Source organism: Falco punctatus (assembly GCF_963210335.1).
Source record: "Falco punctatus genome assembly, chromosome: 5".
Taxonomy (NCBI): domain Eukaryota; kingdom Metazoa; phylum Chordata; class Aves; order Falconiformes; family Falconidae; genus Falco; species Falco punctatus.
In genome coordinates, this window is record NC_137584.1 from 42,923,234 (window position 1) to 42,949,296 (window position 26,063).

A 26,063-nucleotide genomic window follows, 5' to 3' on the forward strand; every position below is an offset into this window, starting at 1 on the left:
TAAAATAAAACAAAATTCTTTTCTATGCTCTGGAAAATGAGAAAGAGTCACTCCCTTGTGCTTTCTTCAGCTTAGAAATCCAACATTACCTACAGCTACAAGAATTTGTATATATTATCTTGGCCCCCCAAATGCAGGGCTGATTAAAGCCTCAGTATTGACTTTTTGCAGCTGAAACGTACACTAATGTTGCCAAAGTTTCAGGACCGTGGGAGAACATTTTACAAATGATGTAAGGAGAGAGCATGAGGTCTAAGCTGAGGGTAAAACATCCTCTAAACAACCACACAAGGAGGCAACTTGCACTTGCCAAATCACAGATTCTTCAGAGTGCCTCATCAATTATCTAGCAAAGGAAAACACAAAATAGCTCCAGAAGAAAAGGGAAGTACTGACCCCTAGTATATAGCATAACTGCGGGTAAAAATATCCCAAGCAACATAAACCTATTAATACATAAGTGCATAAAGTATTTGAAATATGAGGTCACAAAAAATCAAGCATGTCAATTTACCACCACAAGTCTAGATACAAAATCTCTGCTTTTGCCCTCTCTGGTCAGCAAAAACTTTTCTACATTTTCCTTCTGTGTGCCATTACTTCAGTACTGGAAAACTGGACCTATAAAACACATTCCGCTGCAGAGAGAACACATACTTGGCACAGTCTGTATACAACATTCATATAGTCGATAAAAATCTACCAACCTCTCTTTTCACTTCAGGCAGAAGTCTGGGAGGCTAAGCACAGTGACCCAGCCACGGGCAAAGTCACAGCTTGAAGAGAGAAGCTGTAGCTGCTTAAAGAGAATGAACTCATCAGAAAGTGATGAACTGCCTTCAACAGAAAAGGCAAAAAATGTCAGCTGGCAAATGAAATCCTGCCATGGGCAACCTGACCAAAAATCATCATAGTCTACACTGCAACAGCAAACTGGTGGGATTTTTTGCTCCCCTCCCACCCCACCCCCCCTTTTTTTTTCCAGGGGGTGTGTGTGTTCTGGGTTTTTTTATTATTTTCATTTTTAAAAATAAGTTCTAAGCATCAAATGCAACTGATTGACTCTACCCTGGATTTGAGGCTACTGTTGCTTTACCAGACAAAACAGTATGGAAGATAAATAAAATGTGCCAAACTGCTCAGTTCATTCACCCTCCTGAAAGAGGAGATCCTTGTCTTAAGAAGCTCTTAACTGCTCTCTAAGCACAACCAATTGTCCTCTGAGATAATAACCTTGCACCACTGTCAATCTGCAATACAGTTTCAGAGCTGAGCAACTGGGTTTACGAACACACTGCAGCATCCCTCCCAAAACCCAACACTAGGGCTAGAAAAGTACCTCAGACAGCTGTGGTTCCTAGATATTCCTTTGGGATGTAACACTCTTGTATACCATGCACTCTCATAAGTGTCCAAGCCCTACCACCACCATCAAGATATCAGCTGTACTGTATGTAGCAAAAAATGATAGTGAACAAGTGAACAGAAAAAAAAAAGAGGCACTACATTTTGATTCTTCAGCTGGCAACTCTAAAATTAATTCCATTTGTGAGGTAAGACCCTTTGTACACATCCACACTCCTAAAACCTACTGTGTCAGCCTCTGCTAAAGGCAACTGCTTAAGTGGTGACACTCAAATCTATAGCACGTGGCAAACAGATCCTAGGGCACCTCTATAATTGCCATTGTTCAACTTGTGAAATTGAGACAGGCCAGGGGTGCAGCAAGACTAAGGGACACCAGCCCCACAGGAGGCACCACGGAAGCCAGGGAGGAAAAGCTCCACACTCAGGAGGCAGTGTTCAGGCACGGTCTGTATCATGGCCAGCCTTTCATCAGGAAAAAGTGTATTGCATTCAAAAATACTTTGCAACGTGATCATGCATCCCTTCTTTATGCCTGCAAAGGGTGTTGTTTTCCACATGGTCTTCTACCATCTTCCAGCAGGTAAATCACTTTGTGCATTGGCTTTAAGGATTGGGACAATTCCGATACATCATTTTATTTGTTCACCTAATTTGAAATAGATTACAAATCAGGGTGTATTTGAAAAAGGAGAAAGTAGAGCTTTACTAGCAGAGCCAGGCATCTAAAGCTCTGTAGTCCTTTGTCAAGTCCAGGCTTTCAGTTGTTATTCATGAACAGGAAAAGAAAAATGGCATTTTACCATAACTGAGAGGCACAAGAGAAAGAGAATACCCCACCTTTCTCATCCAGCAGTGCACACAGGGTGGCTGCTTTGCTCCTTGCCTTCACATACTCTCACCGTTACACATCTCCATACAGCTATATGAAAGTCACATCAGCAGATAAGTAAAGAAGAAAGAGGACAGACAGAATACTACAGGAAGATACTTGTTTTCCACCCCAAAATTGATGCACCGTGTCACTTTGGCAGAGAATTACTGGGTATTAATTTTTTTTCAAGCTGACAGTTTGATCCAAGCTCTGTTGAGAAAATAGGAGCAATTCCACCAGTTTCAATGAGGGCTGGATTGGGGCCATCCTGAGAAGAGTTCACTCTGCAAAGATATTTCCTGCGGTCAGTGAGCCAGCTTAAACAGTGCTGATGTGGCCCTCTGAACCAAGAAGTGCTGACTGCTCCAACTCCAGAAGACTCTGGGCTCAATGATTTACTTCAGACCAGCCATGGCACAAGCATAGCACTGGGGCTACTGTGGATCTTTGTAGCATTGCAGCAGGTAATGCGTAAAAGCATAAGTATACTATCAAAGAAAGCAGGACTGAAATGGGAGAACAAATCCAGCCTCAGGCTTACGGGGTTGGTAGGTCCCCTCGCATTTTAAAATGCACCATCAACCTTGCCCCTACGTGAGCTAACCAACTTGTTTAATGCCACTAATTTATACACCCAGCATCAGATCTTCTCCTGAAAATAAGCCAATCAGTTAAAGCAGTGGAGGCAAACACATAAATCCTTTGTTTCTCACAGAAAAAAAAAGTAATCGCTCAGCACATTTCCCCACACTTCTGCTTGGCACAGAAACTGGGGACTGGAACACTTCAGTTTCTGCAAAGCACAATGGAAAGCGCGCCATAATTCACCGGTTTCTGGCCAGGAGTTTTGGGCAGGGGACCAGTATCCAAGGGTAATGTCTGATTTAAGCGAAGCGATTCATTATACATCTGTAGAGGAGTTACCTGGCATCCGGAGGACATTCTTTAAATTGACAGCATCAACAGAAGTTTCCAGCTCCCTTTGAAAAGCCCTCTGAATGCTACGCACAGTAGGACTAGGGCATTTTCCAAACTCAACAACGTGTTTCTACACCATTAATACATGTATTATGAATTAAAAACAACCGAGTTATTGAAGGCTTCGCGTTCTCCCACTGACGACCATGCACAGGTTTTCTTCTGCATCAGCACCCTTTGAAGGGAGCCCACCAAGCCTGGGCTACTCTCCTTTCTCATACCTGCTGCCTTTGGACACTTCCCAATACGAGCTTCTCCAGTGACGAAAGCACATAGATGTAAAAACTCCCAGCAACCCCAAAGGGGCTGTGAGAGCACACCACAGCTGTGGCCCTGGTCTGCAAGCCTCCATCCAGGGTGTTGTCCAACACCTGCCTCTTCACTGAGTTGGAAGAAAGGTGGCACTGGAGTGACATCAGCTTTGCAGCCCAGGCTCCTTGCAGGGACAGAGCAGGCAAAACCAGTTGGCAAATGTGCAGGGTTGCCCTGACCATGGCTGACCTCACCATCTCTATAGGGGCAGGAGGACAAAGGGGCCACAACCAGCTTGTTTCAAAATACTTTCCATCACAGATCCCCTTCTCACACCCTGACTCTGGTCATTACCTCCATTCACCCCATGCATGGCAAAGCAATCATGTTCAAAGTCAAAACTAGTCTGTGACCTCCTTGGTAAGCTTCACATCTCCATTGTCAAACACATGCCTTGAAACAAGATGTTTTCTTATCTCAGTAAGCTTGGAGAACAAGGCAGAAGGCCTGTGAGCAGCACGGCTCTGTGGGATGCCACATCTGTACAGACAACAGTTTCATCCCTGCCTTTCCCAACACATCCAAAATGATAAATGGACATACTTTTACTATGATAGTATCTACCAGCAAAAATAATTCTAAATACTATTCCAGACCATGAAAAAGAGCCTGGTAGTTGGTCCATAAATCACGATAACAATTTAACATTTACCCGCAACTGATTTTTTACTTAACTAACCAACCACACCAACTGGCTTCCATGAGCTCAGCTGCAGAAACAGTGATGGGCTGTTCCCTCTAATGCAGACAGAGGACTTGACGTTCCCAGCCTCTCTGGGACAGACTTCAGCACCGCTGTGGGGACAAGACTCCAATTTTAACTTGGAGTTGCCTAAACTTCTATTGTTGAAGGCTTTTTAACACTAACATTTGTGAAAAATAAGATATGATAATAAAGACATACTAGTAATATGCATATGCTTGCAGGCTTAACATTTTCCTATAGTTACATATACATGGATATAGAACACAGATATATGACTCACAGATGAAATTTAGAACAGACAACACACATTGGAAAAATCAAGAAAAGACACCATAAAGAAGCAAACATCAAATGGAGAACACCACACAAAGATTTCAAGACAAGGATCTGGTGGCTGTAGCTGCTCAGGGATTAACCAAAATAACAATGCGATGTTGTCGAAAAAAATCAATATAATCCTGTCTGGATCAGTTGGAGATTATTCTACTCTACCGTGCAGTGAAAACTCATTGCTGTTAGAACTGTGTCCTATAGGCAGATTTATCAGGTTTGTGGCGTAAGGTTTTGGTAGTTGGTGGGGCTACAGGGGGGGCTTCTGTAAGAACCTGCCAGAAGCTTCCCCTGTGTCCGATGGAGCCCATGCCAGCCAGCTCCAAGATGGACCAGCCAATGTCCAAGGCTGAGTCCGTGTGTGTGTGTCTGTGTGTCTGTGCATGTGTGTGTGTGTGTAAAACCCACAACATCTTCAGGAGAAAGGAGTGAGCAAATGTGAGACCCTGCAGACATGCAGGTCAGTGGAGAAGGAGGAGTGGGAGGGGCTCCAGGCCCGGAGCAGGGGTTCCCCCCCAGCCCGCGGTGAAGCCCAGGCTGAGGCAGGCTGTCCCCTCAGCCCCGGGAGCCCACGGCGGAGCAGATCCCCCCCGCAGCCCGTGGGGACCCCACGCCGGAGCAGGGGGATGCCCGCAGGAGGCTGTGACCCGTGGGCAGCCCGCGCTGGAGCCGGCTCCTGGCAGGGCCTGTGGCCCCGCGGAGGGGTGAGCCCAGGCCGGGGCAGGGCTGCTGGCCGGGCTGTGACCCCGCGGGGACACACGCTGGGGCAGGTCATGGGGGACCGTCTCCGTGGGAGGGACCCCGGGCTGGAGCAGGGCAGGGTGTGAGGAGCCTCCCCCTGAGGGGGCAGGAGCGGCAGGGACAGCGTGTGAGGGACTGACCCCAGCCCCATGCCAGTGTCCCTGCACTGCTGGGGGAGCCGGGAGAGAAACCGCGGGGGAGGCTCAGACCGGGAAGGAGGGGGGGGGAGGTGGAAGGTGGTTTTAAGGTTTGGGTTTATTTATCCTACTCTGATTTGATTGGCAATACATTAAAGTAATTTCCCTGAGTAGAGTCTGTTTTGCCTGTGACAGTAATTGCTGAGTGATCTCTCCCTGCTCTGTCTCAGCCCCTGAGCCTTTCTCTGTATCTTCCCTCCCCTGCCCAGCTGAGGAGGGCAGTGACAGAGCAGCTTTGGTGGGCACCTGGTGTCCAGCCAGGGTCAACCCACCACACCAGTCCCTATGTTTTAAGACATATACAGACCCACTGACTACAGTCAAGAGGAGAATTATAAAGACAGTAAGAGATCTAGAAAACATTATCTCAGAGCAAGAAAAAAGGAGAAGTATCACAACACCTGGGGACTGAGGCACGCCTGGAAATGTAATGCTAAATGGATACTGGAGTTCCCAGGAGGAGCACTGGCAAAATCTTTGCAAACACCTCCTACTGAATCCACATATTTTTTGAGGAGTTACCAGCGGTCCTCTGCTCTATATAACACACCCAATTCCTCAGATCTCCCAGGCAATTCAGTGTATTCAGGAAATTACAAAAATATCTTTCCCTTTCAACTGCTCATGTTTTGATTTCATTTTAATATACCAACAATAAGTTCCACAGATACCCTATGTGTTGTATAAAACCCTAAGTCTTCTCATGGGTTCCAAAAATACAATTTTCCAATAAAAAGAGTTGGTCCTCTCCTTTGTGTTGTAGAGGGGTAGTGAAACACAAATTATTTAGTTATGCCCTTTACCATATCTGCTATTGGTGACTCTAAGCCTCTTCATTTATTTCCTTGGTAATTTTTGGAGAGATTTGCCCTTTTTCCTATGGAAATTCTCTGCTTAAAGACTATAGCCTTCCAGGCTTACTGAAGATGGTCTGTGTCTCAAGCTGAACATGATTATCTCATAATTAACAACTAGTGCCTCTCTGAGCTATAAGAACCAAGCCGGATTCAAACAGACAAGCACAGAAGAGTCACATTGCTTTTCCATACTATGCCCTACAGGGACCTGGAACTGACTTATACACGGTGACAGAGAAGTCACTTCTTTCCATTGATTAATTGGGTTTTAATTGTCTGTCTGTTCTCCCTGAAGACTACACCCTTGGTAACTTGCTTCCAATCATGATGTTGCTCATCTAACTCTGCTCATGTATTTATACAGCCAAAAACTTTAAACTGCAAGAAGAAATCAGTGACCGTGTTGCTCATCAGGTAGGTACGGGCACTACAAAGAACACCAGCATCAAAACAATGAAGTGTGCAGCCACACGAGAGGCAGAGACAACAGGTATTCAGTTTGCACATTCCTTGGCAGGACATCCTCCTCTTGTCTGTCACCATGAGGACAGAGCTGACCTCTAAACCTGCTGCTGTGTAGGTCTGACTGGTTGGCTTGAACTGTCACTGCAGGAGATGGAAAAGCTTAATTTGTATCAGTGTGGCTATCTGGAGCATATCCCTTGGGAAGGGCTTGTCAGCCAAGATTCCCAGACAAAACCAACAATGTACCAAGCACAGAAACACAGGGATGGATTAAAGCCCACCTTCAGATACCTGCGGAATGACAACTACAAAAGGCATTGATAAGCTTTCACAAACAGCCAGCATGACAGAGGGATAAAAACATGACAGTCAGCAGGAGAGAACTGAGACTCGGTAAGCTGTGCTTTGCTGCATGCATAAACCAAGCAACAAAAAATTCATGGGAACAGTTCCTCCACCTGGCCCCAGAGTAGTAACATCAAACCCCATCCTGTTCTGAGCAATACTGTTACAATTTTTAAAAAAGGAAAGCTTTCCCTTTCCACACCCCTCTTGAGATGCTGCAGAGAGGTATGCCTTAAGAAAAGCCCCTTTGCTTTACTTTACGTAATTCTGTCACTACAGTGTGTACTTTTCACTTATGGTCGTCACTTGGAGACTGACGTCTGTCTCACAAACACTTAAAAATATCCCTCACTGCATGCATTTGAGTTCTTTGACTCAAGACTTTATCCAAAGCTCTTTGGTGCACTCCCAGCTGAAACCTTGGTACCACCCTCTGCCTCCAGCTTATTCGAAATCTATTCTCGCTCTGGAGGGAAGGGCATCGAGTCATTGCTCCTTCAGGTCCACCAAGACAACAAAAAAGCCACTCTGACAGTCCAGAAGAATTGAGCAGGAGGGTTGTGAGCTCTCCTGGCTGCACAGCTCTGGCCCCTGGGGCTCCTTGCTACCACCCACACAAAGTGCACGGCCTGGGCTCCAAAACACATGGTTTACATCAGGCCACTGTTTCAGTTTCTGGAGACCTACAGCCCACTGTTCAACTGAGCAGCTACTTCTGAGAGAATAAAACATGAACCCATTCCAGCACCAGACTCCTGAAAACCTCCAAGCGTAAGGCAAGGTGGAGATGGATGGAAATTGCATAGACTCTAAAATCAGGTATGGTATGTAGAGCTGTAACCCTTCTACAGTAAAATCTTCAATTGCTAAGAGAAAATGGAGCGACATTTAGTGAAGAATGTACTTTGTATGTCATAAAAACTTTAATTATTCTCCACTCCCTAATAAGAAAAAATAGAAAGAGCTGAACATTTGGCAGACCCATTTCGGAAGTGTTTTTAAAACCACTACTTCAAAAGCAGTATTGGGAAGTGGCTTTTAAACCTGCCACTCAAACTACCCCTTTTTCTAGATACATCTCCTCCACCTGGCTGTCTAATACTAACTCACATTGGTACTACTCTGCTTTTCTTGCTAGAACTGCTCTTTCTGATTTTCCTTTGGGATTCTCTTCAATGCATCTTTCAAGGTCCTGATATTATTAGCTTGCTGACATTTGGAGTATTTAAAGTTCATCTGGCAAAAATGATTTTTTGCTGGTGTATTGTGCCCTTTGACACGGCTCAACTGTATTAGCCAGAGGTACTGATAAAATGACTGACAATGTAAGGATTTGTCTTTCCATGCAGGAGAGAGCCACAACTCTGACTACAGCTGTTCCTCGAGAGCCCAGTGAACAGTCACTCTCAGAGCACAGCTGGATTAGGTGGCACCACCAGCAGAATGAGGCTTACAGCCTTTAAGCTTTTGATAACAAGTAAATGTCAAATCTGTAATATTTGAGTGAGTTTCAAATGTATATGCAGGTATCCTTTTAATCCTTGTCTACTGACTTTAATCTTTTCTGGCTTAAAAATGGATGTTTATAGCAGAGCCAACCTATTTCTTTTACACAGTCCACATGACAAAGAGGAATAGCATGAGCTGTCAACAGGCCTGATAAAGCCATTGATCCCAGCCAATTCCTTCACACACATCCCTTCAGTCCCTGGTCTTCCAGAAGGAGGGAGTATTAGTGCTTCTCCCCCGTGACACACCTCATGTCTCCCAGTGCTGATACCACACTGCCAGGCAGGATTCCTGGCTGTCTTAGCTGGCGGCTACCATGACGCTCAGACCTTCCCAGTGGGCAAGAAATTCACATTCCTTGGCGTCAGTGGATATTCAATTGCAGGAATAGCACAAATCAACTTACAACATCTTAAACCCTGTTTCTGAGATAAATCAGAGCCTAAGGGTGCTTTAAGTGGTGCAGTCTGAATTTAATCTGACTGCAATCACAAACATGACAAAAGCACGGGATGAAGTTAAATGAACTTGTTTTCCTCTAGACAATCTTTGTATAGGCTGTTCTTTAGCCCTAGTCAGAAGTTCAGTGACAGGAAGGAAACCTGCCTGAGAAAATCAGAATGTGAACCCAGCACCGAGCAACTCATGCCATGGCAAGACATTGTTTGGAACAAAACACACCCCTTCAAAGCTTATGTCTTTCCATGCTCTGTTAATGACTGTAGCCTCTACATTATTTTCACCTCCAATTTGTTCTTGTTTTCATATTCACATTCCTTATTTACTCAAAAGTGAGGTAATTTCTGTGTTTCTGACAGTCTAAAATGAAGCATTCCATACCTCAAAACCATGTCAGAAAAGCAAAGAGCAAACATAACGTTGCCACAAAGCTAACAGACCTATAGTTTTGGTTAGCCTCCTCTTTAAAATCAGGGTCACCTGACTCATAGTACTTTTTAATGCATATTTTGCTGTCAAATCAAGTATTGAAAATAAATTGTCCATTGAAGAGAAGAGATGGACACCACAGAGGAGAACTCCACCATACAGTGCTGAATACTTGGAAGCCACGTCACTCCTGGGACATCCCTGACTTCCACCTGCATGTGTGCATCATCTTTATGTGCTTCTCACGGCCGCCTCTACAAAGCCTGGGGTCTTTAACTGCATTGGCCCTGGATGCACAGTTTAACTGTTGTTAGAGCAGCCCACTGGTATAACAAGAGGCATCACTTCCCTGAGTGGAGAGAAAGTGACTTTAAGCACACTTCACATTGCTCTCTCGGAGTGCAAGAGAAGGCAGGAGAAGAAATGATCCCACGAGAGATTCCCAGGGCAGCAGGATCCCCCTGAGAAACTCCATGGCTCCTCAGGGCAGACCCAAGGGCACACACACACAAGCGTATCTGCCTGTGTGGGCAGGATCTGCCACTGGTGCCCAGAGCAAACACATGGGTTTCAAAGGGCCCTTCCTCTGCAAGGCCCTGCAAAGCAGAGCTCCCCTTTGCTCCCCACTGCTCCAGTCTGCTGCTTGCGCCCCAAACAGTTCAAAGGCTGACAGGGGTGCGGGGCTACTGGAGGTGCCCCTTGGACCCCAGGCAGGATTTTGGCTGCACAACCTGTGATGAGCAGCAACACTCTCATTCTCCTCTAACAACCTGGCAATTTTGTCCACGACAAGAGCAGAAGGTGGCACAAAGGTAACACAAAGCTTGCACCAGGATGGGTATTATCCTTCTCGTAAAATATACTGACTTCCACACCAAGTGCTGCCACTTCTGAGCCATAATGTCTATATGTTTTTCTATGAGAAAGAATTGACCCCTGGTACAAATGCACACGGTAAAGTCCATCATGGCAGTAGGAAGAAATGACATCATCTGCTAGCACTGCTCCATTTATCTGAAATTTCTGATGGTTTCATGAAAACATGGAACAAGACAAAAAATTTGCTCAGACTGACTTAATCTCAGTGGTTTTCTCATATTCTGTGAAGCTGCCACGGAGGGAAAGCTTTAGAGATTTCCACACAAAGGAACATATGCAGATCTTGCTTTAAGTTGAAGATGAAACCGGCACTTCATCTGCAGCTGATGGCCAGACAGGTATGGCTGGATAGGAAGGGTGACCCATCTGTGCAGGATCACAAGTCCATGGATGCCCTTCTCTCCAGCACTGACACCAGCATAGAGCTTGCACGATGCCACTCTGTCCAGTCTGGACTTGGGACCTGAGTCTGGGAGTCACTACATTGCAGCCTACCCACACGTATTCTCACCCCTGTACAGATGGCTTGCAGGTAAGCCAGCCTATTCTCCTCTAGGTGGGCCTCAAAGGATGCCTGCAGGCAAGGTAGTAAAAAAAGAGAGAGTATTGTTTCTAGGCTGTCACGCATCCCCTCCACCACAGCCCCCCTCCAAGCATCCCAGCAGCCAGAGCTAGCTTTGAAGTGGGTTGGCAGGGGACATGAGTCACAGCCAGAGCATGCACTCCTGTGAGCCAACCTCTGTCCTGCTTCCTGCGGGTACAGCCATAGATCTCCAAGAATGAAAACACACCTACTAAAACTGCACTGCTCATTAGGAGGCTAACTAAACCGTGGCAGCACCTTTATGCTGTGCACCTGGATTACTTCTCATGAACCTAAATCTTCACTCCATTGCTTTGCTTTCATGTTAGTGTGATCTCGTTAAAATCAGTGGCACGTTACAGAGGCAGCCAAGTGAAGAATGAGGCCCTGCTCCTTCAAAGGCTGAAGAAAATGTAATTATCCTGATGAGAGATAGGGACTAGGCTTATGGAAAGTCACAGCAGGGAGCACAGCTCTCTTTCTGCACCAGCTTTGACTTCAGCCTCATGGTTACCCACATCCATAAAGCACAAAGCTTTATATGCTTAGTTCATATTATTCACTTTATATGTGAAATGCGTTTCTAATTAAATACTCCTATTCAAACACCTAATTTGCTTCCAAACCTTGTTCAGCTCTTGGCTGCTGGGATGTTTTATGGCAGATCCTCCAAGCAGGAGACAAATGCTAACCTTCTCCATTGATTTGGGGTCTTGGGTTGGCGGGGGGAACTGACAACTCCCAGCCACCTTCCCATTTACATCCCCACTCTACAGAGCCTCTGAAAAACCCATTCACCTTGAGCACTTTAACACCCACCAAGTGGATTACATCAGTCATTTGTGGAAACAGCAACAAGTGTTAACCAAGCCACAACAAGCCAAAAACTCATGGCTTCAACTCTTCTTCAGATACCCCAGATTTTGAAAATCCCAGAAAACTGTAATTTTCACTCACAGAAAAAAAAAAAAAGAAAGAAAAAAAAAAAGAAAAAAAGAGTCAGTGAGACACTTCTGAAGCAAAGATTAGCTTTGGATTCAAGGTGTTGGCACTCTGGGTGGTGTGGCTCTGCTTTTGGTTCATTCCTTTATGCGTATCACAGACTTCACCAAATCATCCTACTTAAAGGCTCTGAGTTACTTGCATTTGGGGGGGCTGGTCTTCACCTCTCTCCAAAACCACCTCAATATATCTAAACCTGCTCCCTTACCCTGTAAAGTAGCACAGATTTTTTAATGTACTGAGGATTCACATGTTTATGTAAAGTCTTTCCATTCCATCTCTAGTTGAAGTGCACGTTCAACTTTCCACTAGAAACTGCCAAAGATGCCTCAGACTCACAAAGTCAGAGAGTAGGAATTCAAGTTTCATCATGCATTGAAGCAAAAAAAAAAAATTGAAACTCTCCATTTTTATTTCATATTGCGAACCTTTCATAAATCAGTAAAGTTTGAGTGTTTCTAAATGTACAGGTTTGCTAAGAACAAACCACTGGCTCAGCATTGGTGTCCGCTCTTTCATTAGCAGCTCTAGAGATTAAGTTTCTTCACAGGGATTGGTAAAAGTACATCCTAAATTAACACAGTCTTTGTTTCCTCCTCTTAATGAAAAATGCAAATAAAAAACTCTAAAACATTATTTATCCAGCTGTAATACAAAATTGTTTGCAATTCATATCTTAAATAACACTAACGCTGACTCTCCTAAATAAATTTGTTCCACAGTATTTACTGCGAAAGTCTTTCGGAAAGTACGTATGTAGCTTTGTACCCTGTAAAGGGAAGCTGGTGGCACACACTCCAAGTCTCCCAAAGTGCAAAACTCGTAGGTACGAGATAAAATGCATGCCAAGGAAATGGCCAGAACAGTATTATCGCTACTCTTAGCAGCTCTGCACTAGGCTGGGTTCAGATAAGAAACAGATAGGCACAGATTTTCATTACTGACAAATGGCCGCCTTATTTTCAAAAAGCAAACCTCTGCAGTCATATTCAAAGCAATGTCTTCATGCAAAGCCCTGGGCTGTATTACACATTACTCTACAACTAATCCTATCGTAGCTGAGCAGACATGACAGGGGCAAATGGCAGCAGCCCCCTGCAATCCCCACATCTTACACGTCATGGTCTGTCAGCTACTAGCTGGGATGGCCAGCAAAGATTTTAGCCAATTACTACCCTTGAAAAGCTGCTGAATGTACCGAAAAGATGCAGTCACAGCTTGGCAGGTTTGTAGAAGAGAATTCATGTCGTCTTCCTCAGTTTATCCCAGGGATATCTAGAACTGAAAATACAAGGATCTACAAAGCAACTGATGAACTGGCCTCCAATGTGGAGGTGCAAAATTTGCAGCTTCTCCCCAAGCAGCACATAGCATCCCTGCCCAGTGGGATATACAGCAAGGGGGACATCTGGGGAAGAAAATCAACCCTTCAAGTCAACAAAGCCTCTGCAAAAATCAGTACAGCAAGTCCCAGGAAGGACCATGGTAGACTTCTAGAGTCTTCAACACGCCACAGCTAGCAGCCTGCCAGACCCATACATTACCAATGTGCATGGGCTCCTATTTTGTGCTATTCACATATCATTGTTTGAACACCCAAAGTGGAAGATGTGGAAGAAGGTCGCACTGACTCTCTGACTGCTGCTAGGTGACCCTCTGAGACTGAGCTGGCACTGGTGCAGGTCAGAGGAAGGAAGCTTTCAAATACCGCAACACCCATCCAGCATTGCCCACTTTGCTTTTAAGCTCTGAACATCTTGTCACCAAGTTAGCTAGTATCTATAATGAGCTCCTGCTGAAAACAAACGTGACAGTACTATCTTCTACAGTCACAGGACTTCAACTAGACCTGCATGGCATGCAAGAAGATGTTACTCAACAGAGTTACAGGCAGCCTGGGTCTGGATGTTCTGCATGGCCAATGCTGGGGCACCAGCCCTGCAGTGACAGCAGAGCCTAAGCCCTAGCTTGGATCCCTCAAACCAAGGCTGGCTGCTATTAGCAAAGCAAAGAAATTTGCACTGCTTTACACGTAGTTTAAGAAACTTGCTACTGCCTTCTGGGTTGGCCATCTGCTACCATTCAGTAGCACAAACACTTTGCTACAGCAGCAAAGCTTCCTGAAACACAATGATTTTCTTCCATACAAAGGGGCCCCAAATTACTCAAAAGCTCCTACAGACATTTCAAAGTTTCATTTGCCTTCTTTTTTTTTTTTAAAGGGACTGCTGTAATGATAAAAAAAGTGGTTTTAAAAAGAAATGTATACTTATACAGCATGAACAGCTTAAAATACATATTTGCAAGAGGTCCCCCTTGCTGAAAAAGCCAAACGGCTCCTTTCTCATTGCCAAAAATCTTGCAAAATCTATGGCTAACTTCATGGAGGCTCTTATCTTTAGATTCGCAGGGTCCATTTCTGCCACCCTTATTGCATTTATTAGCAGCTTGTTCTGCAAGGCTCTGGTTTTAAGAAAAAACTTGTCTCTCCCCAAGGAAAGCAACAGGTAGAATGGCGGGAACTTGCTAAAAATAATCCCCCCTCTCTTACGCACACCACCTTCATTCAGAAACGTTCACATTAACTCATCAGCTATTCTAATGCTTACCCCCACCAGAGCCTGAGGTCCATCACTTATATGAGTTCTCACCTCAGCTCTCTCTACTGGGCTGATATCCTTCCCCTGTCCCTGCTGGTGCTAGAAAAAAACACCTTTTTTTCTCTTGTATTGCCTTCTCCCTCCCCTCCACCATCACATACATGGGTGGTTCCTTCCCTCCATTCTCAATGGAGAGTGTAGAAACCATCCTCTCCCAGACATGTTCCCACTGCACCACTGTGCAGGCACAGTTGTGCCCACACCAGCCTTCCTAAACAGCTATGACTGCCCTGTGCTAGCACAACGTGGGACAGCTGGCTTGTCACCACCACAAGGGAAAACTTAAGCCAATACAAAGCCATTTCTCTTTTAACTTTACTAAAGTAGTGGTCTGAAATTTCTTTCCACCCCTCCAAGATGTCACACTCATTCCCATTTCACATCATCAGCTGCGGGTTTCCCAGCCAACATGCACAGCATGGTACCAAACACAGCCAGAACCCCCCAATGTCTCGTACCACTCATCATCCCTCCCCGAGGGTAATTTAAACAGCTGTTTCTGCAGAGGAAAGCAAGTGTGTTTGCAAAGGTGTCTGGCTCACAGTGATCAGCACTTCCAAGAGCATAGCAGGTGTCCTGCCTGGGGACTGAACAGCTGGGAGGGCAGCTGAGGAGTACGTATGGCCTGAGACATCTCATGGCAATAAACAGACCTTGCACTCAGCAACTGAAACCCGGCAGCTCTGACCCTGAATGGGAAGGGCTTTCGTGAAGATGCACGTGGTACCCGCTGAGTGGTCAGTCCCCAGACACCGATTTAAGTATGCACTCATGTTCCCGGAGGACCAGCTAGACTTACATTAGCCATTAAGAGTGAAGAACGGGAATTCAGTGAGCTGGCATAGCAATCATGACACTGTAAACAAAAAAGTACATTACTATGCACATCTAACAAGAAAATCAGGCTTGCTAATATTGCTGTTTTAAGGTTTAGACTTTCTAGGCTTTCAATACTGTTGCTGTGCTGTCACAGAACAGCTTATTTTTCTGTTTAATTTCATTTCCTATTGGCCTTGTTTCTTTGGGAAGAGAGCAATTTCTTCTGTACCTGCAAGCACCAGACACTTCAAGGGATGGATGCCATTCAGGACCTTCTTGGTGGGTCATCATGGTAGGAAAAGATATTCAGGTCTTTACAGCCATGCATTCCAAGTGCAGCTCTTCCCCTCTCCCTGGCGTACATACAGCTTCGGACCTGAGACTTGGGAGTAGGACTCCCCCATCACCAAAGCTGCCCTAAGATCCTACAACATAGCAAGTATCTAGATTGATAGTAGTCATTTCACTAGCAAAAGAAAAGTTAAGCAACACAGAAGTGAATAAAAAGCTGGAATTAAAATAACTTTTTAAATAGTCCCAAGTAGACTCCAAAGTTTACTGAGTGGAATAAATGGAAAGCTCAAATACTTCACATTTTCAGGCTCTCGAAGCCTGTGCTCATGGTCTCTTTCACCAGAGAAGGGTGACCTGATCGCCAAACTGAATTTATTCTCAAGCACTCTCTGTGGTGCAGCTGGATTAACATCCCCAGATTAGAGAGGCAGACACCAAGCCACATCCGTTTGAAGGTTTGATCCAGCAAAATAATATGCATGTACTTCCTTCGGCTGTCTCCAGTGATTTCAGGGAGTACCACTACATGCAGCACAGAAGCACGCGTGTAAGCATGCTGCAAATCACAGCCCAATACACAATAGACCAGAGGAAGCCTACAGCAGGAGCAACATCAGAATCCGTGTTCTGAGTCACAGAGGGCAACTTGAGCCCACCCACCCCTCTCCACCTCAGGGGGCAGTCAGCTCACTGCTTTGCAGGGATGCTATGTGCGATGACAGTGCAAAACCACAAGACTCTTAGGAAGCGTTGATAAAACACTGCAGAGATACTACTGAGCATCTCACAAAAGAATTCAGTCATTACTTCTTGTCTGGAACGTTTCAAGTAGAAGAGAGAACAGCAGCTTAGGTTGGGCAGTTCTCCAGCACCACAGCGTGAAAAAAACATTCACCTCATTTTTAAAACAGAGCCAATGGAGCCCAGGGAAGGTGAGATGTCACTTTGAAAGTTTGTCTCAGACCTATGAAGGAAACCATGTCTTGTGATCCCAACCCCACCTCCCCCATAATAAGACCTCAGACACTTACCAAATGCATGTATTAAAAATACATGCAACCTGAAATCAGACTGAAATCTCAGTCCAGATGAGCCAGATGGAACCTTTCCATCACTGCCATTAGCTCTTAAATTGTTTATAATACATTTACTTTGGGAGACCAGAAACATCAAACCAATGGCATAGCTAGGAGAGAAGCCTATGTGAAGCTCAGCTGACACAGAAAGGCTGTAAACACATAACCCCGAGCACCCATTTCTGCAAAGGGCACCAAGCCTTCTGCCAAGTTCCTGGAACACTGTCAGCTTCACACCGCTACAGCCTCTCCACGCGGGAGCTGTGGGGCCATCTGCAAAGCATGCAGCACTAAAGGCCACACAATTATGTCGCCAAACTTGGTATGGCTTCTAAAGGTGGTGAAAGGGAAAGACATTTAGACTATGTGAAAGTGCAGCTCAGTTGCTCACGCAGGACTGGATTCTGATGCCATTAGGTATTTCAGCAGGACTGCCACGTGAAGCAAGACACTGCCCAGCAGGAATAACAGCATCTAAATCCAGCCCTGCATCTATCTGGCCGCAGGCTGCCCACTGCGGTGCCCTCAGAGCTGGCCCAAGGACCTCAGCAGCACAGGCAAAACTAAATGCTGACTTCCTGAGGCTGAAAACATGAGGTCTGCTACTTCTCAGGCTGCTGGAGGGGTGGCAGGGTGGGCATGGGGGGCTGCTCCCACACTCCCCTACCTCGGCAGAGGGAGCATCTGGGAGCTCTTCGAGGACTGGCCAGGCAGGTGGCAGGGCTCGGGCTGGGCACTGAGCATCCAGCCGCAGCAGCATGATTTGCCAGTCACGTCTGCTGCTTTTTGTTGCTGGAATTTTAAGGTAAACTCAGTTTTTGTTCCCTGTTACCAACTAAACCCTTTCCCACTCCATACACCCTGCCAAGGATGACACTCTGAAAGAGGGATAAAGAAGTACATTACAGAATACCAAACAAAATTACGTTAACTATTCAATTTCTCTTATTTTTGTCTTCTTTTTAGAGGCAAGGAAAAACTAACACTCCATCTCCAGCAGTTCTGCACTTCTTCCAAAAAAAAGTTCCAGCCAAAATACTTCAGCCAACTATACAGTAAACATGATGACAAATAACCATTTGAAGAGTTGCCTCTTACTTTACAGATGTATATATTAAGAATGACCAACTCCTCCAGTGGAAAAAATAATCAGTTTAACGACAGAACACAACAGTTAGCAAGACTTGCTGGAACGGAGACCATTGCAAGATGCCCAAGAGGACTTGATGACTGAGTAACAGTGAAATAGCTGCACTGGAATAATGAAATATGAACACACTCCACAGTCCTCAAAGGGTAATTTGCTCAGTTTAATGAAGAGCTGATTTGATGATCACGTTACTCACTGAAGAGGGGTGATTTAAAATGCACACTTCTCCAGACCATTTTCTAATACATACACAGATAAATTTGGATGTACCCTTTAGGTTTTCTTCCAGGGTGAGGAGAAGCTTGGACTGCCTTCCTTACATCAGGATTTCACTATTTTATCTGATGTAACTAACAATTACCCTTTGCTTCGGAAAAGCTCTCTGTTTAGAGCACACAATTTCTACACAACTTGTGTCCTTCTTCCACCCTTCTTTGCTTCTTGCTTTAAATATAGATCAACTCTGCCAAACACACAGCACCTACACTGACATAGAGCCACACGTGCAGGCCAACTCCAGAGGCACTGAAGCACGGTGAGTTCTTACGGCAGCACGGTGGTGTGACACAGCCAGGGTACGCAGCCCGACCTGGCACACGGGAAGAGCTCTCACATCCCATGGCACAGGTATGATTTGTGAAGAGCTAATGGTGGGCCAGAAGTTACAACTTCGGTGACAGTGAGGTACTGTGACTGTCGCTCAGGAAATACAACCTACACGGATTTTAGCCATCCTGAAAATGCTGTGAACAGTACAAAGCATGCTAAAGCTTGAACCTAACATACCTTTGCAGAAACTCTGAGGGGCAAAGGAGGAGAGAAGACTTTACATTACATCCCAGAGAGCAGTCCCAGGGACCAGCAGAGGAGGAATTAGCGTCTGCAGAGCTACATGTGTCAAAATCCTCTGGTCATGTGACTTAGGAGGGCAGGACACAGGACAAGAGGTCTGGAGAGAGGTGGGTACCAGGATCCCCTCGCGGACAAAGGAGGCAGAGGGAGCTCGGCAGCCTGCACAGGTCTTGCTGGGGACCAAGAGGCACCTGAGCTGTCAGCACAACCTCCCATCTCCCCAGGCAGGACAAGACCATGCAATGAAGGAGCCACCGTGTAAACACTGTTTGATGTTGCTCATGTTAACTCTGCTACCAGTATAGTAGTTAAGCACTCAGCCGTGTGGTCAACTGCAGAAAAAGCTCTTTTTCATTACAAGCTTGTCTAAAGTTTCAAGAGGAACCAGGGAAACCTGACACTTTCCAGGTGTTTGTACATCCCCAAAGGAAATGAATCCAGCTACAGAGGTGCTGTGGGCAAAAAAAGAATAAATGTGAGAGCTGGGATCAGAGCATCAGGAGTCCCTCCAGCCAGGTACAAAGTCAGTGCAAAATCCCCTCCTCACTGGTCTAAATGCCTCTTTGGTAAGAGGCAGGCAGTGGAGATGCAGACTAAATCATACTGTCCCTCTAAATCCCTAGACATCCAGGGTGTGGAGGAAAGCTTAGAAATGTGTGTCCTGAGACTCAGAGAACAGACAGCAAAGCAAAAGATCTCAGCAGTTCTTGTTTTTTAAATCTTGTGCTTTTTAAGCCACTGTCTTGATCATGGCAATGCTTATTTTGGCACTGCACTTTGTGAACATTCAACACAGACTGGGGTTTGCAGCCAACAGCGCAGCAGAATAAGTGACAGTATAGCACACACATATAAGAAAATGTAAACATGATTTCAAAGGCTTTATACTGGGTCACGCATAGTGAAGGATCTTTCAGATGACCTCACATTTCTTCAAGATACCCATCACTCCTCCATTGCCCTGGAAATGTAAGCCATATCACTCCTCAGAGGCTATGGTGTCAGTGCAAACATAGCAAAAATACAAGTTCTCAGCCCACATAGAAGCAAAATACTTGGGCTCCTCATCAGCCAGAGGGAAAGGATCTCCCCAGCTTCAAGATTTGCTGCTCCCCTCTGCATTCCACTGCCGTACACCCCGGCAGGCCACCCCTCTCTCCCATGCTGGGCAGGAGCACCGGTTGCAGAGGTGTAGCAATCTTTCACCTTGGGGAATAACGAAAACACTCAGTTCCAAATAAATAACATTTCAACTGCATTTGAAGGAACAAAAGCAATCCTGTAGTGCAACACACCAGTGAAACCACTGCTGCTTTCGGGGACTGTAAACCAGAAAAGACAACTGACAGTTTTGGGGGGAGAAAAGCAGAACAGGGAGCGCCGGTCTCTGCCTGAGAGACCAGGGCAGCATTTGCAGGGCTGGGAGTGCCCTCTCAAGGCTGCACAACCCTCAGTACGCCTGCAGCCTGGGGGAGAAAACAGCAGCATGCTGCTTGCTGAGAGGAAGGCACATTAATGTCTACGCCATTCCCTCTGGAGAAGTAAGCACTTCACCTGCTCAATGCATTAGGGGTCTGCGGGAGGCACAGCTAAACACCCACGTGCCCTCCTCCCCCTCGGTAGAAACCACACACACACCAAGCAGTAAATGTTCCCAAGATACATGCATACACCTAGCTATGAACAGTTCGCTTGGGCAGATGAGCGGGGAGTTAAGGAATGCTAATTTAAGAAGACAGGTAACTCAAACAAGACAAGTGAATCCTGACATTTCAAAACCAGGGAAACAAAAAAAAAAAAAAAAAGGTGCTGGCTTGGCTGCAGGTTTTTGAATATTTGGGATCACGCTCAGACTACTAAACACAGGCTCATTCTAGAGGTCTTTGGTTAGGAAAAGGTTCCAATCATGGTTATGCCTGAGCTGCAGCAGTGTAAATTTAAAAGACCCAGTGCCTGATGCCAGCACACCCCAATGCCACCTTAGCCACAGCCCCGAGCGCTTCCCCAGTGATGGAGAGAGCTGGGTAACACAGCTGCCAGCTGAAGAAACCATGGGTCCTAGAAGTGCACCAGAAACTGAGCCTGGTGAAAATACTGCTTTGCTTCATTGATCCGAAGACAACAGACCACTTGCAGACAGCTACACACAACTTGGAGCCCACATGCAGACCAGCCTCTGTTATCTCGAGACTCAGAAGCCACATTTACCATTTCAGTGGACTGCGTGAGAAATATCAATGTCACCTGAGCACTGAATGTGTCTGAGGGAGCTGTATTTTGGGGACATATGAACGCTCACTCAACACACTGGATTATAGAGACAAGATCCCATTCCCTCTGCAGCCAGAGAGAAAGCATTCCATGTGGTTTTTTCGCTGCACGATCTGCTCAGCCCCCTTCTATTTTCTTTCTGTATAGATCAGCTTCTGAAAGCATCTTCTTAACTACGTGTCCAGCCAACCTCAGTCCATGTGCTGTCTGAGGAGTTGGAATTACAGACTTGGACGACACAAGGGCATTCATACCTCTGACACACCCAGAGGCTGGTACAGAGCTATACAGTTAAGACCATTACAGCATTGTCCTAAATAACTGAGAAGATACATTCCTTAGAGCTAAACAAAGTGGAAAATTCCCTTGGAGTCCCTTCTGCTTTCTCTGCGTATGGCACACAGTCTAGACAAGGAGGGAAAATGAGAGTTAGTGCTGCTGTCAGAAAGGCTCTCACTGAGCACAGCCTCTTCTTAACGTTCCTCCCAAATTTCTCCCGCTGGCCACAGGTGGTGCTTGAATATTGTTTGTATAAAAGCAACCAAGGAGGGTTTCTACAGGACTGCTTTCCAAAGTCAGTATCCATCCTTCCACACGTGGGATCTGGCAGCAAACAACAAAAATCTCTCTTGGCAATACACAAATGGGATCTGCCCCCTAAGCTGGCTCCAGGACAACATCCTTCTCTTTTTTTGGCCTGAGAGATTGCCCACAGCAATCCCGGGCACAGGCCCCGCACCGACTTTCCATTTTGATAAACAGAAGCACAGTCAATGACAGGACCAGCCCAATGCCAGACCCTCACTGAGGAAAAATCTTTTCTTTCTTTCCATGGACAAAAAACGAAGGGCTCTTTCACTCCCTTTGTCGGAGCCCCTCTGCTGAGCCAAGGCAGCCTCTCCATCTCCCAGACACGGCACTTGGGCAAAGGCTCCAAAGTGCAGCGTTTGGGACAGGTCACCTAGACAAAGCATGTGTTGGAAAGGTGATGAAAGGAAGACGAGAAGAGTCCATTTCAAACATGGCTAGAAGGTGAGAAAGCAGGGCCAAGGGCAGCAAAGGCACTCAGCAAAAGTTTTTACCTCCTGAGAAAAAACTCCAGCACCCACCGGCACTTGTGCACTTGTTCAGGGCACTGCCTGGGCTTAGTGGCTTATAAACTACTCTCTGGACTAGAGAAGGAATGTGGTGCCCACTTGGCATGGCCGGCACACCACCAGGGACAATGAACACATGTGCAGCTCACACTCAGTCCTGCACAGCCGCTCTGGGGTTAACAGCACAGTGTTCCCACTCCAGCAGGTTCTGGTGTGCTCCAGAGGTCCGTAGCTGGGAAGCACGCAGAGCTCTGTGCAGTGCTATGCCAAGACATTTGGATTTGTTCAGAAATTGGCTTGGTTTTACAGTACATTGGTGTGGGACTGCAAACGAAGAAAGACTGCACGGCTGTTACATCCAAAATTTTCAGTGAAGTTTCAGACTCCCCTAGAATGACTTTAGACATTACACTGCCAGAGAAGCAAAAGCCTGTCTGAGCTCAACAGCTAACACTTTTCCTCAGAGGCTGTGACATTTCCCATGGATGTTGCCCGTGCTATCAGCACACAAACTCCCCTGCTTCCACCCCTCCTTCTCTCGCTTGCCAGCAGGCAGCCCCAGCTCCCCCTCCACTTCCCACCGCCACAGAGCAGCGCTACTAGAAATCCACTTCCAGGAGAGTGATCCCAGGCTTAACCTGGATGGGCACAGAGCATCACGGAAAGAGAGGCAGCAGTGGATACGGGGGCACCTGCCCGCAGAGCTGCTCAGCGCTCAGCCTCACAACCGCACCCTGCTGCTGCCCTGCGGCGGCGCACCCCGCAAGCCTCGCACCTCCCGCAGCCCGCCAGGAGGGCTGTGCGGGTCTGCAAACCGGGCTCAGAGAGCTCCGCCTTTTTCCAGGTGAAGCAGATCTTTGTTTAGCTGCACGCTAAAGCTCACCAGGAGCCGGGGGTGACATTAGGTCCCGGGCTCTCCTGCCCAGCCCAGAGCTGCCGGGGGGTGAGATGCTATCGTCTTTGGCCGGCTCCTCTGCAGCGACAGCACCGGGCTGGAGGTGGGACAGCCACCACATCCAGAGCCAGGGAGCAGGTGTCCCGGGGGCTCTGCCCTGGCCACTCTAACACCGGCGGTTAAAATCTGGTGCTGAAATGCCTCCATACGTCCCTTTAGACCCTGCCTCTAGCCCGGTGCCTCTTTGCCTCTGGTGGGCACAGGCTGAGCCAGGCTCGGGGCTCAGCGCTGCCCGCGGTCCGAACGGTGCCGCGGGGGCTGCAGAAAGGCCGGGGCAGCCCTGCCACCGCCCCCCACACCCCCACCTCCCGCGGTTTAAACCAGAGGCTGAGAGCCGGGGGAATCCGGAGAGCACCCCCAGCCTCGCCCAGGCTGATCCAGAGTCCAATCCACGGGGCTCCGGCGGCGGGAATGAAGGAAAAAGGGATCTCGCCTGACTTCCCGGAGAGATGCCCTCTGTCCAGCGCCGTCCACCGCGCGAGCGGGGCTCTTCCGCCGAGCCCAGGCGGGACGAAGGGACCCGCACCCGGTGCCAGCGGGACTAGGGCACCCGGGGCGGACGGCAAGCGGGAAGCAGCCCCCCGCTCCCCGCAGCTGCCGTCGGGCCAGCAGCGCCATCGCAGCGGGCAGCAGCCCCGCGCCCCGGAGCTCCCCAAGCGCAGCCCAGCCGCAGCGAGCCGACCCGCCCAGGGTCCCGGTCTGCCGGAGCCGCGGGGGTCCCCCTGGCCCTCGGTGCCGGGGCTTGCCCTGATTCGCAGAACCCCCCCCTCCCCGCTCGGGTCTCCCTCCCCTGCCTGCGGGTCGCCCGCCCCGGCCCCGTCGGAGGGACCGGCGCAACCCCGGGGCGGGCGGCAGGTGCCTCCGCCGCGGCGCCGGGGCACGGGAGGCGGCGCGGCTCGGCCCGGCTCCGGCGGGGTGTCCCCCGCGCCCCCGCCGCGCCACGGCGCCCCGAGCAGCCGGCGGCCCGTCGCCGGGCGCCCCGCAGGAGCCCCCCGCCCGCGGCACCCGCGGAGCCGAGCGGGGCCGGCAGCCACACGCGCGCCCCGCCAAGTGCTCGCCCACGGGCGCGCAGAGCGGCGGCACCTCGGGGCGGGCGCCCGGGCCGCTGCCTACCTGGCGCGGCGGCGGGCAGCAGGGCGGCGAGCAGCAGCAGGGCGGCCCAGGGCCGGGGGGCGGCGGGCCCCGCCATGGGGCCGGGGGCGCGGGGCGCGGGCGGCGGGAGCGGCGGGGCGCGGAGCTGCCGCCCGCCCGGCGTCCGTCTCCGCGGGGCTGCCCCGCTGCTTCCTGCGCGCCCCGCCGTCTCCTCCTCCCGGGCTGCCGGGAGACTGCAGCGGGGCGGCCCCGCGGAGGCGGGCGCCGGCCCTCCGCCCCCCGCTGCGCCCCGCCGGCTCCGGCCCGCCCGGCCCCCGCTGCCCGCCCCGGCCGCCGGCCCCGGCGGCGCCCCCTGCCCCACCCCGCCGCGCTCACCTGGCTCCTTCGGCACCCCCCGGGGAGACGGCGAGCTCTGCGCCTGGCCCTGGGCACCCCGGGGGGCGGCAGCCGGCCCACGCGTGTCACTTGCGCACCGTCCGCCCCCTCCTCTCGTGCCCGGTGCCACCGAGCCCTCCCAGCCGAGGTGGGTGTTCGGCCACGGGGGTTCACGCGTACGAGCGACCGTGCAGAACTTGCTGCAGAGGGTTGTCTTTCCTTCACGCCGTCTTCGCTCTTTCTGACCTTCCACCCCACACCTGGCCAGGGTTTTTGCTTCGGCCGCCTTGCGCACGAGAGGTGCACTGTTAGACCTACAAGGCACTTCTCAGTCGGACTTGTCTGGTTCTTCCCCCAGCCCACACCCCCCATCTGCTTTTTGAAGGATACCCACATTTTCATAGCAATTAATAATGGGTCCTCTGCTGTGGAAACTAAGCCAAAAAAAGAACAAACCAAAATGGGCATTACAATTTTTGCCTGCCATGGAGGGAGAGGTAAGATAAAAAGAGTTTCTGCAGGCACACACATTTCTGGCAAAAATCCTCAAACAGACTGAACAAGCAAAAGCACAATTCAAAGAAAGGCAAATAACACGGGCAGGCTCTGCACAGGAATCTGGCAGGTGCCGGCTCCGCACCTGCTTCTGCCCAGGCACCCGTCCTGGCACGTTGCTGCACAGCCCCGTGGCTCAGCGCGTGGGGACCGGCACGCAGCCAGCTCCGAAATCTCAGCCGACACCTCTGCTGCTGGACGTACCTGCTGCCGGGACTCTGTCCCCACTGCTCCGGCCCTTCTGGCCAAGCCGCTCAGACCACCCTGCCCACGGGAGCACGCCGGTGGTGCCTCTGCTGCTAAGAGCACGCATGTGGTCTCCCTTGGGCCCCAGGTGTTACATGCATGCATTTTTGTCAGCTTGTGGTGTCCAAAATGAGGTGAAGACAGCGTTAACTGGTGAGCTGAATGGTGCTTTCCTAGCAAGACACTGTGGGCTGCATACCCTGGTGATGTTACAGCAAGGATGGTGTTAGAGGGCTCTGTGGGATACAGGGGGCCAAAGCTGGTGCCTGCTCCTCCGCACTGGGTATGGCGCAGCCCCCTACAAAACTACACCCGGGTTTTGTTTCAGAGCAAGGTGCTTGCCGCTCCCCAGATGGGAGCCTAGGAGCAGGTGGAGGGGCAACCATGCGCAAGGTGGGGACTGTAGCCCAGAAATGAAGCGGGGAGCCAAATGATGCAATGGCATGGGCACGCCGTGACAAGCAAAGGGAGCTGGTCCCAGCCCCCTAGCTGTGGTGGTCTCCAGAAGACTGTCTTTCACCACTCCTGGAATACTTCTTCCTAGAACCTGACTGCTACAGCCTGGAAGAGGCTTTTAAAAACAAAGTAGC

At 48.7% G+C, this 26,063-nt stretch overlaps 1 protein-coding gene across 1 annotated transcript in view; it reads right to left on the reverse strand.

Annotated features, from left to right (window-relative positions):
* Window positions 1-24,501, reverse strand: part of FNDC1 (fibronectin type III domain containing 1) — a 77,505-nt gene extending 53,004 nt beyond the window's left edge. The window contains exon 1 of the mRNA XM_080390599.1: window positions 24,319-24,501. Coding sequence (XP_080246725.1) covers window positions 24,319-24,394 — 76 coding nt within the window. The 5' untranslated portion in view covers window positions 24,395-24,501. The remainder of the gene's footprint in view (window positions 1-24,318) is intronic.
* Window positions 24,502-26,063: the final 1,562 nt, after the last annotated feature.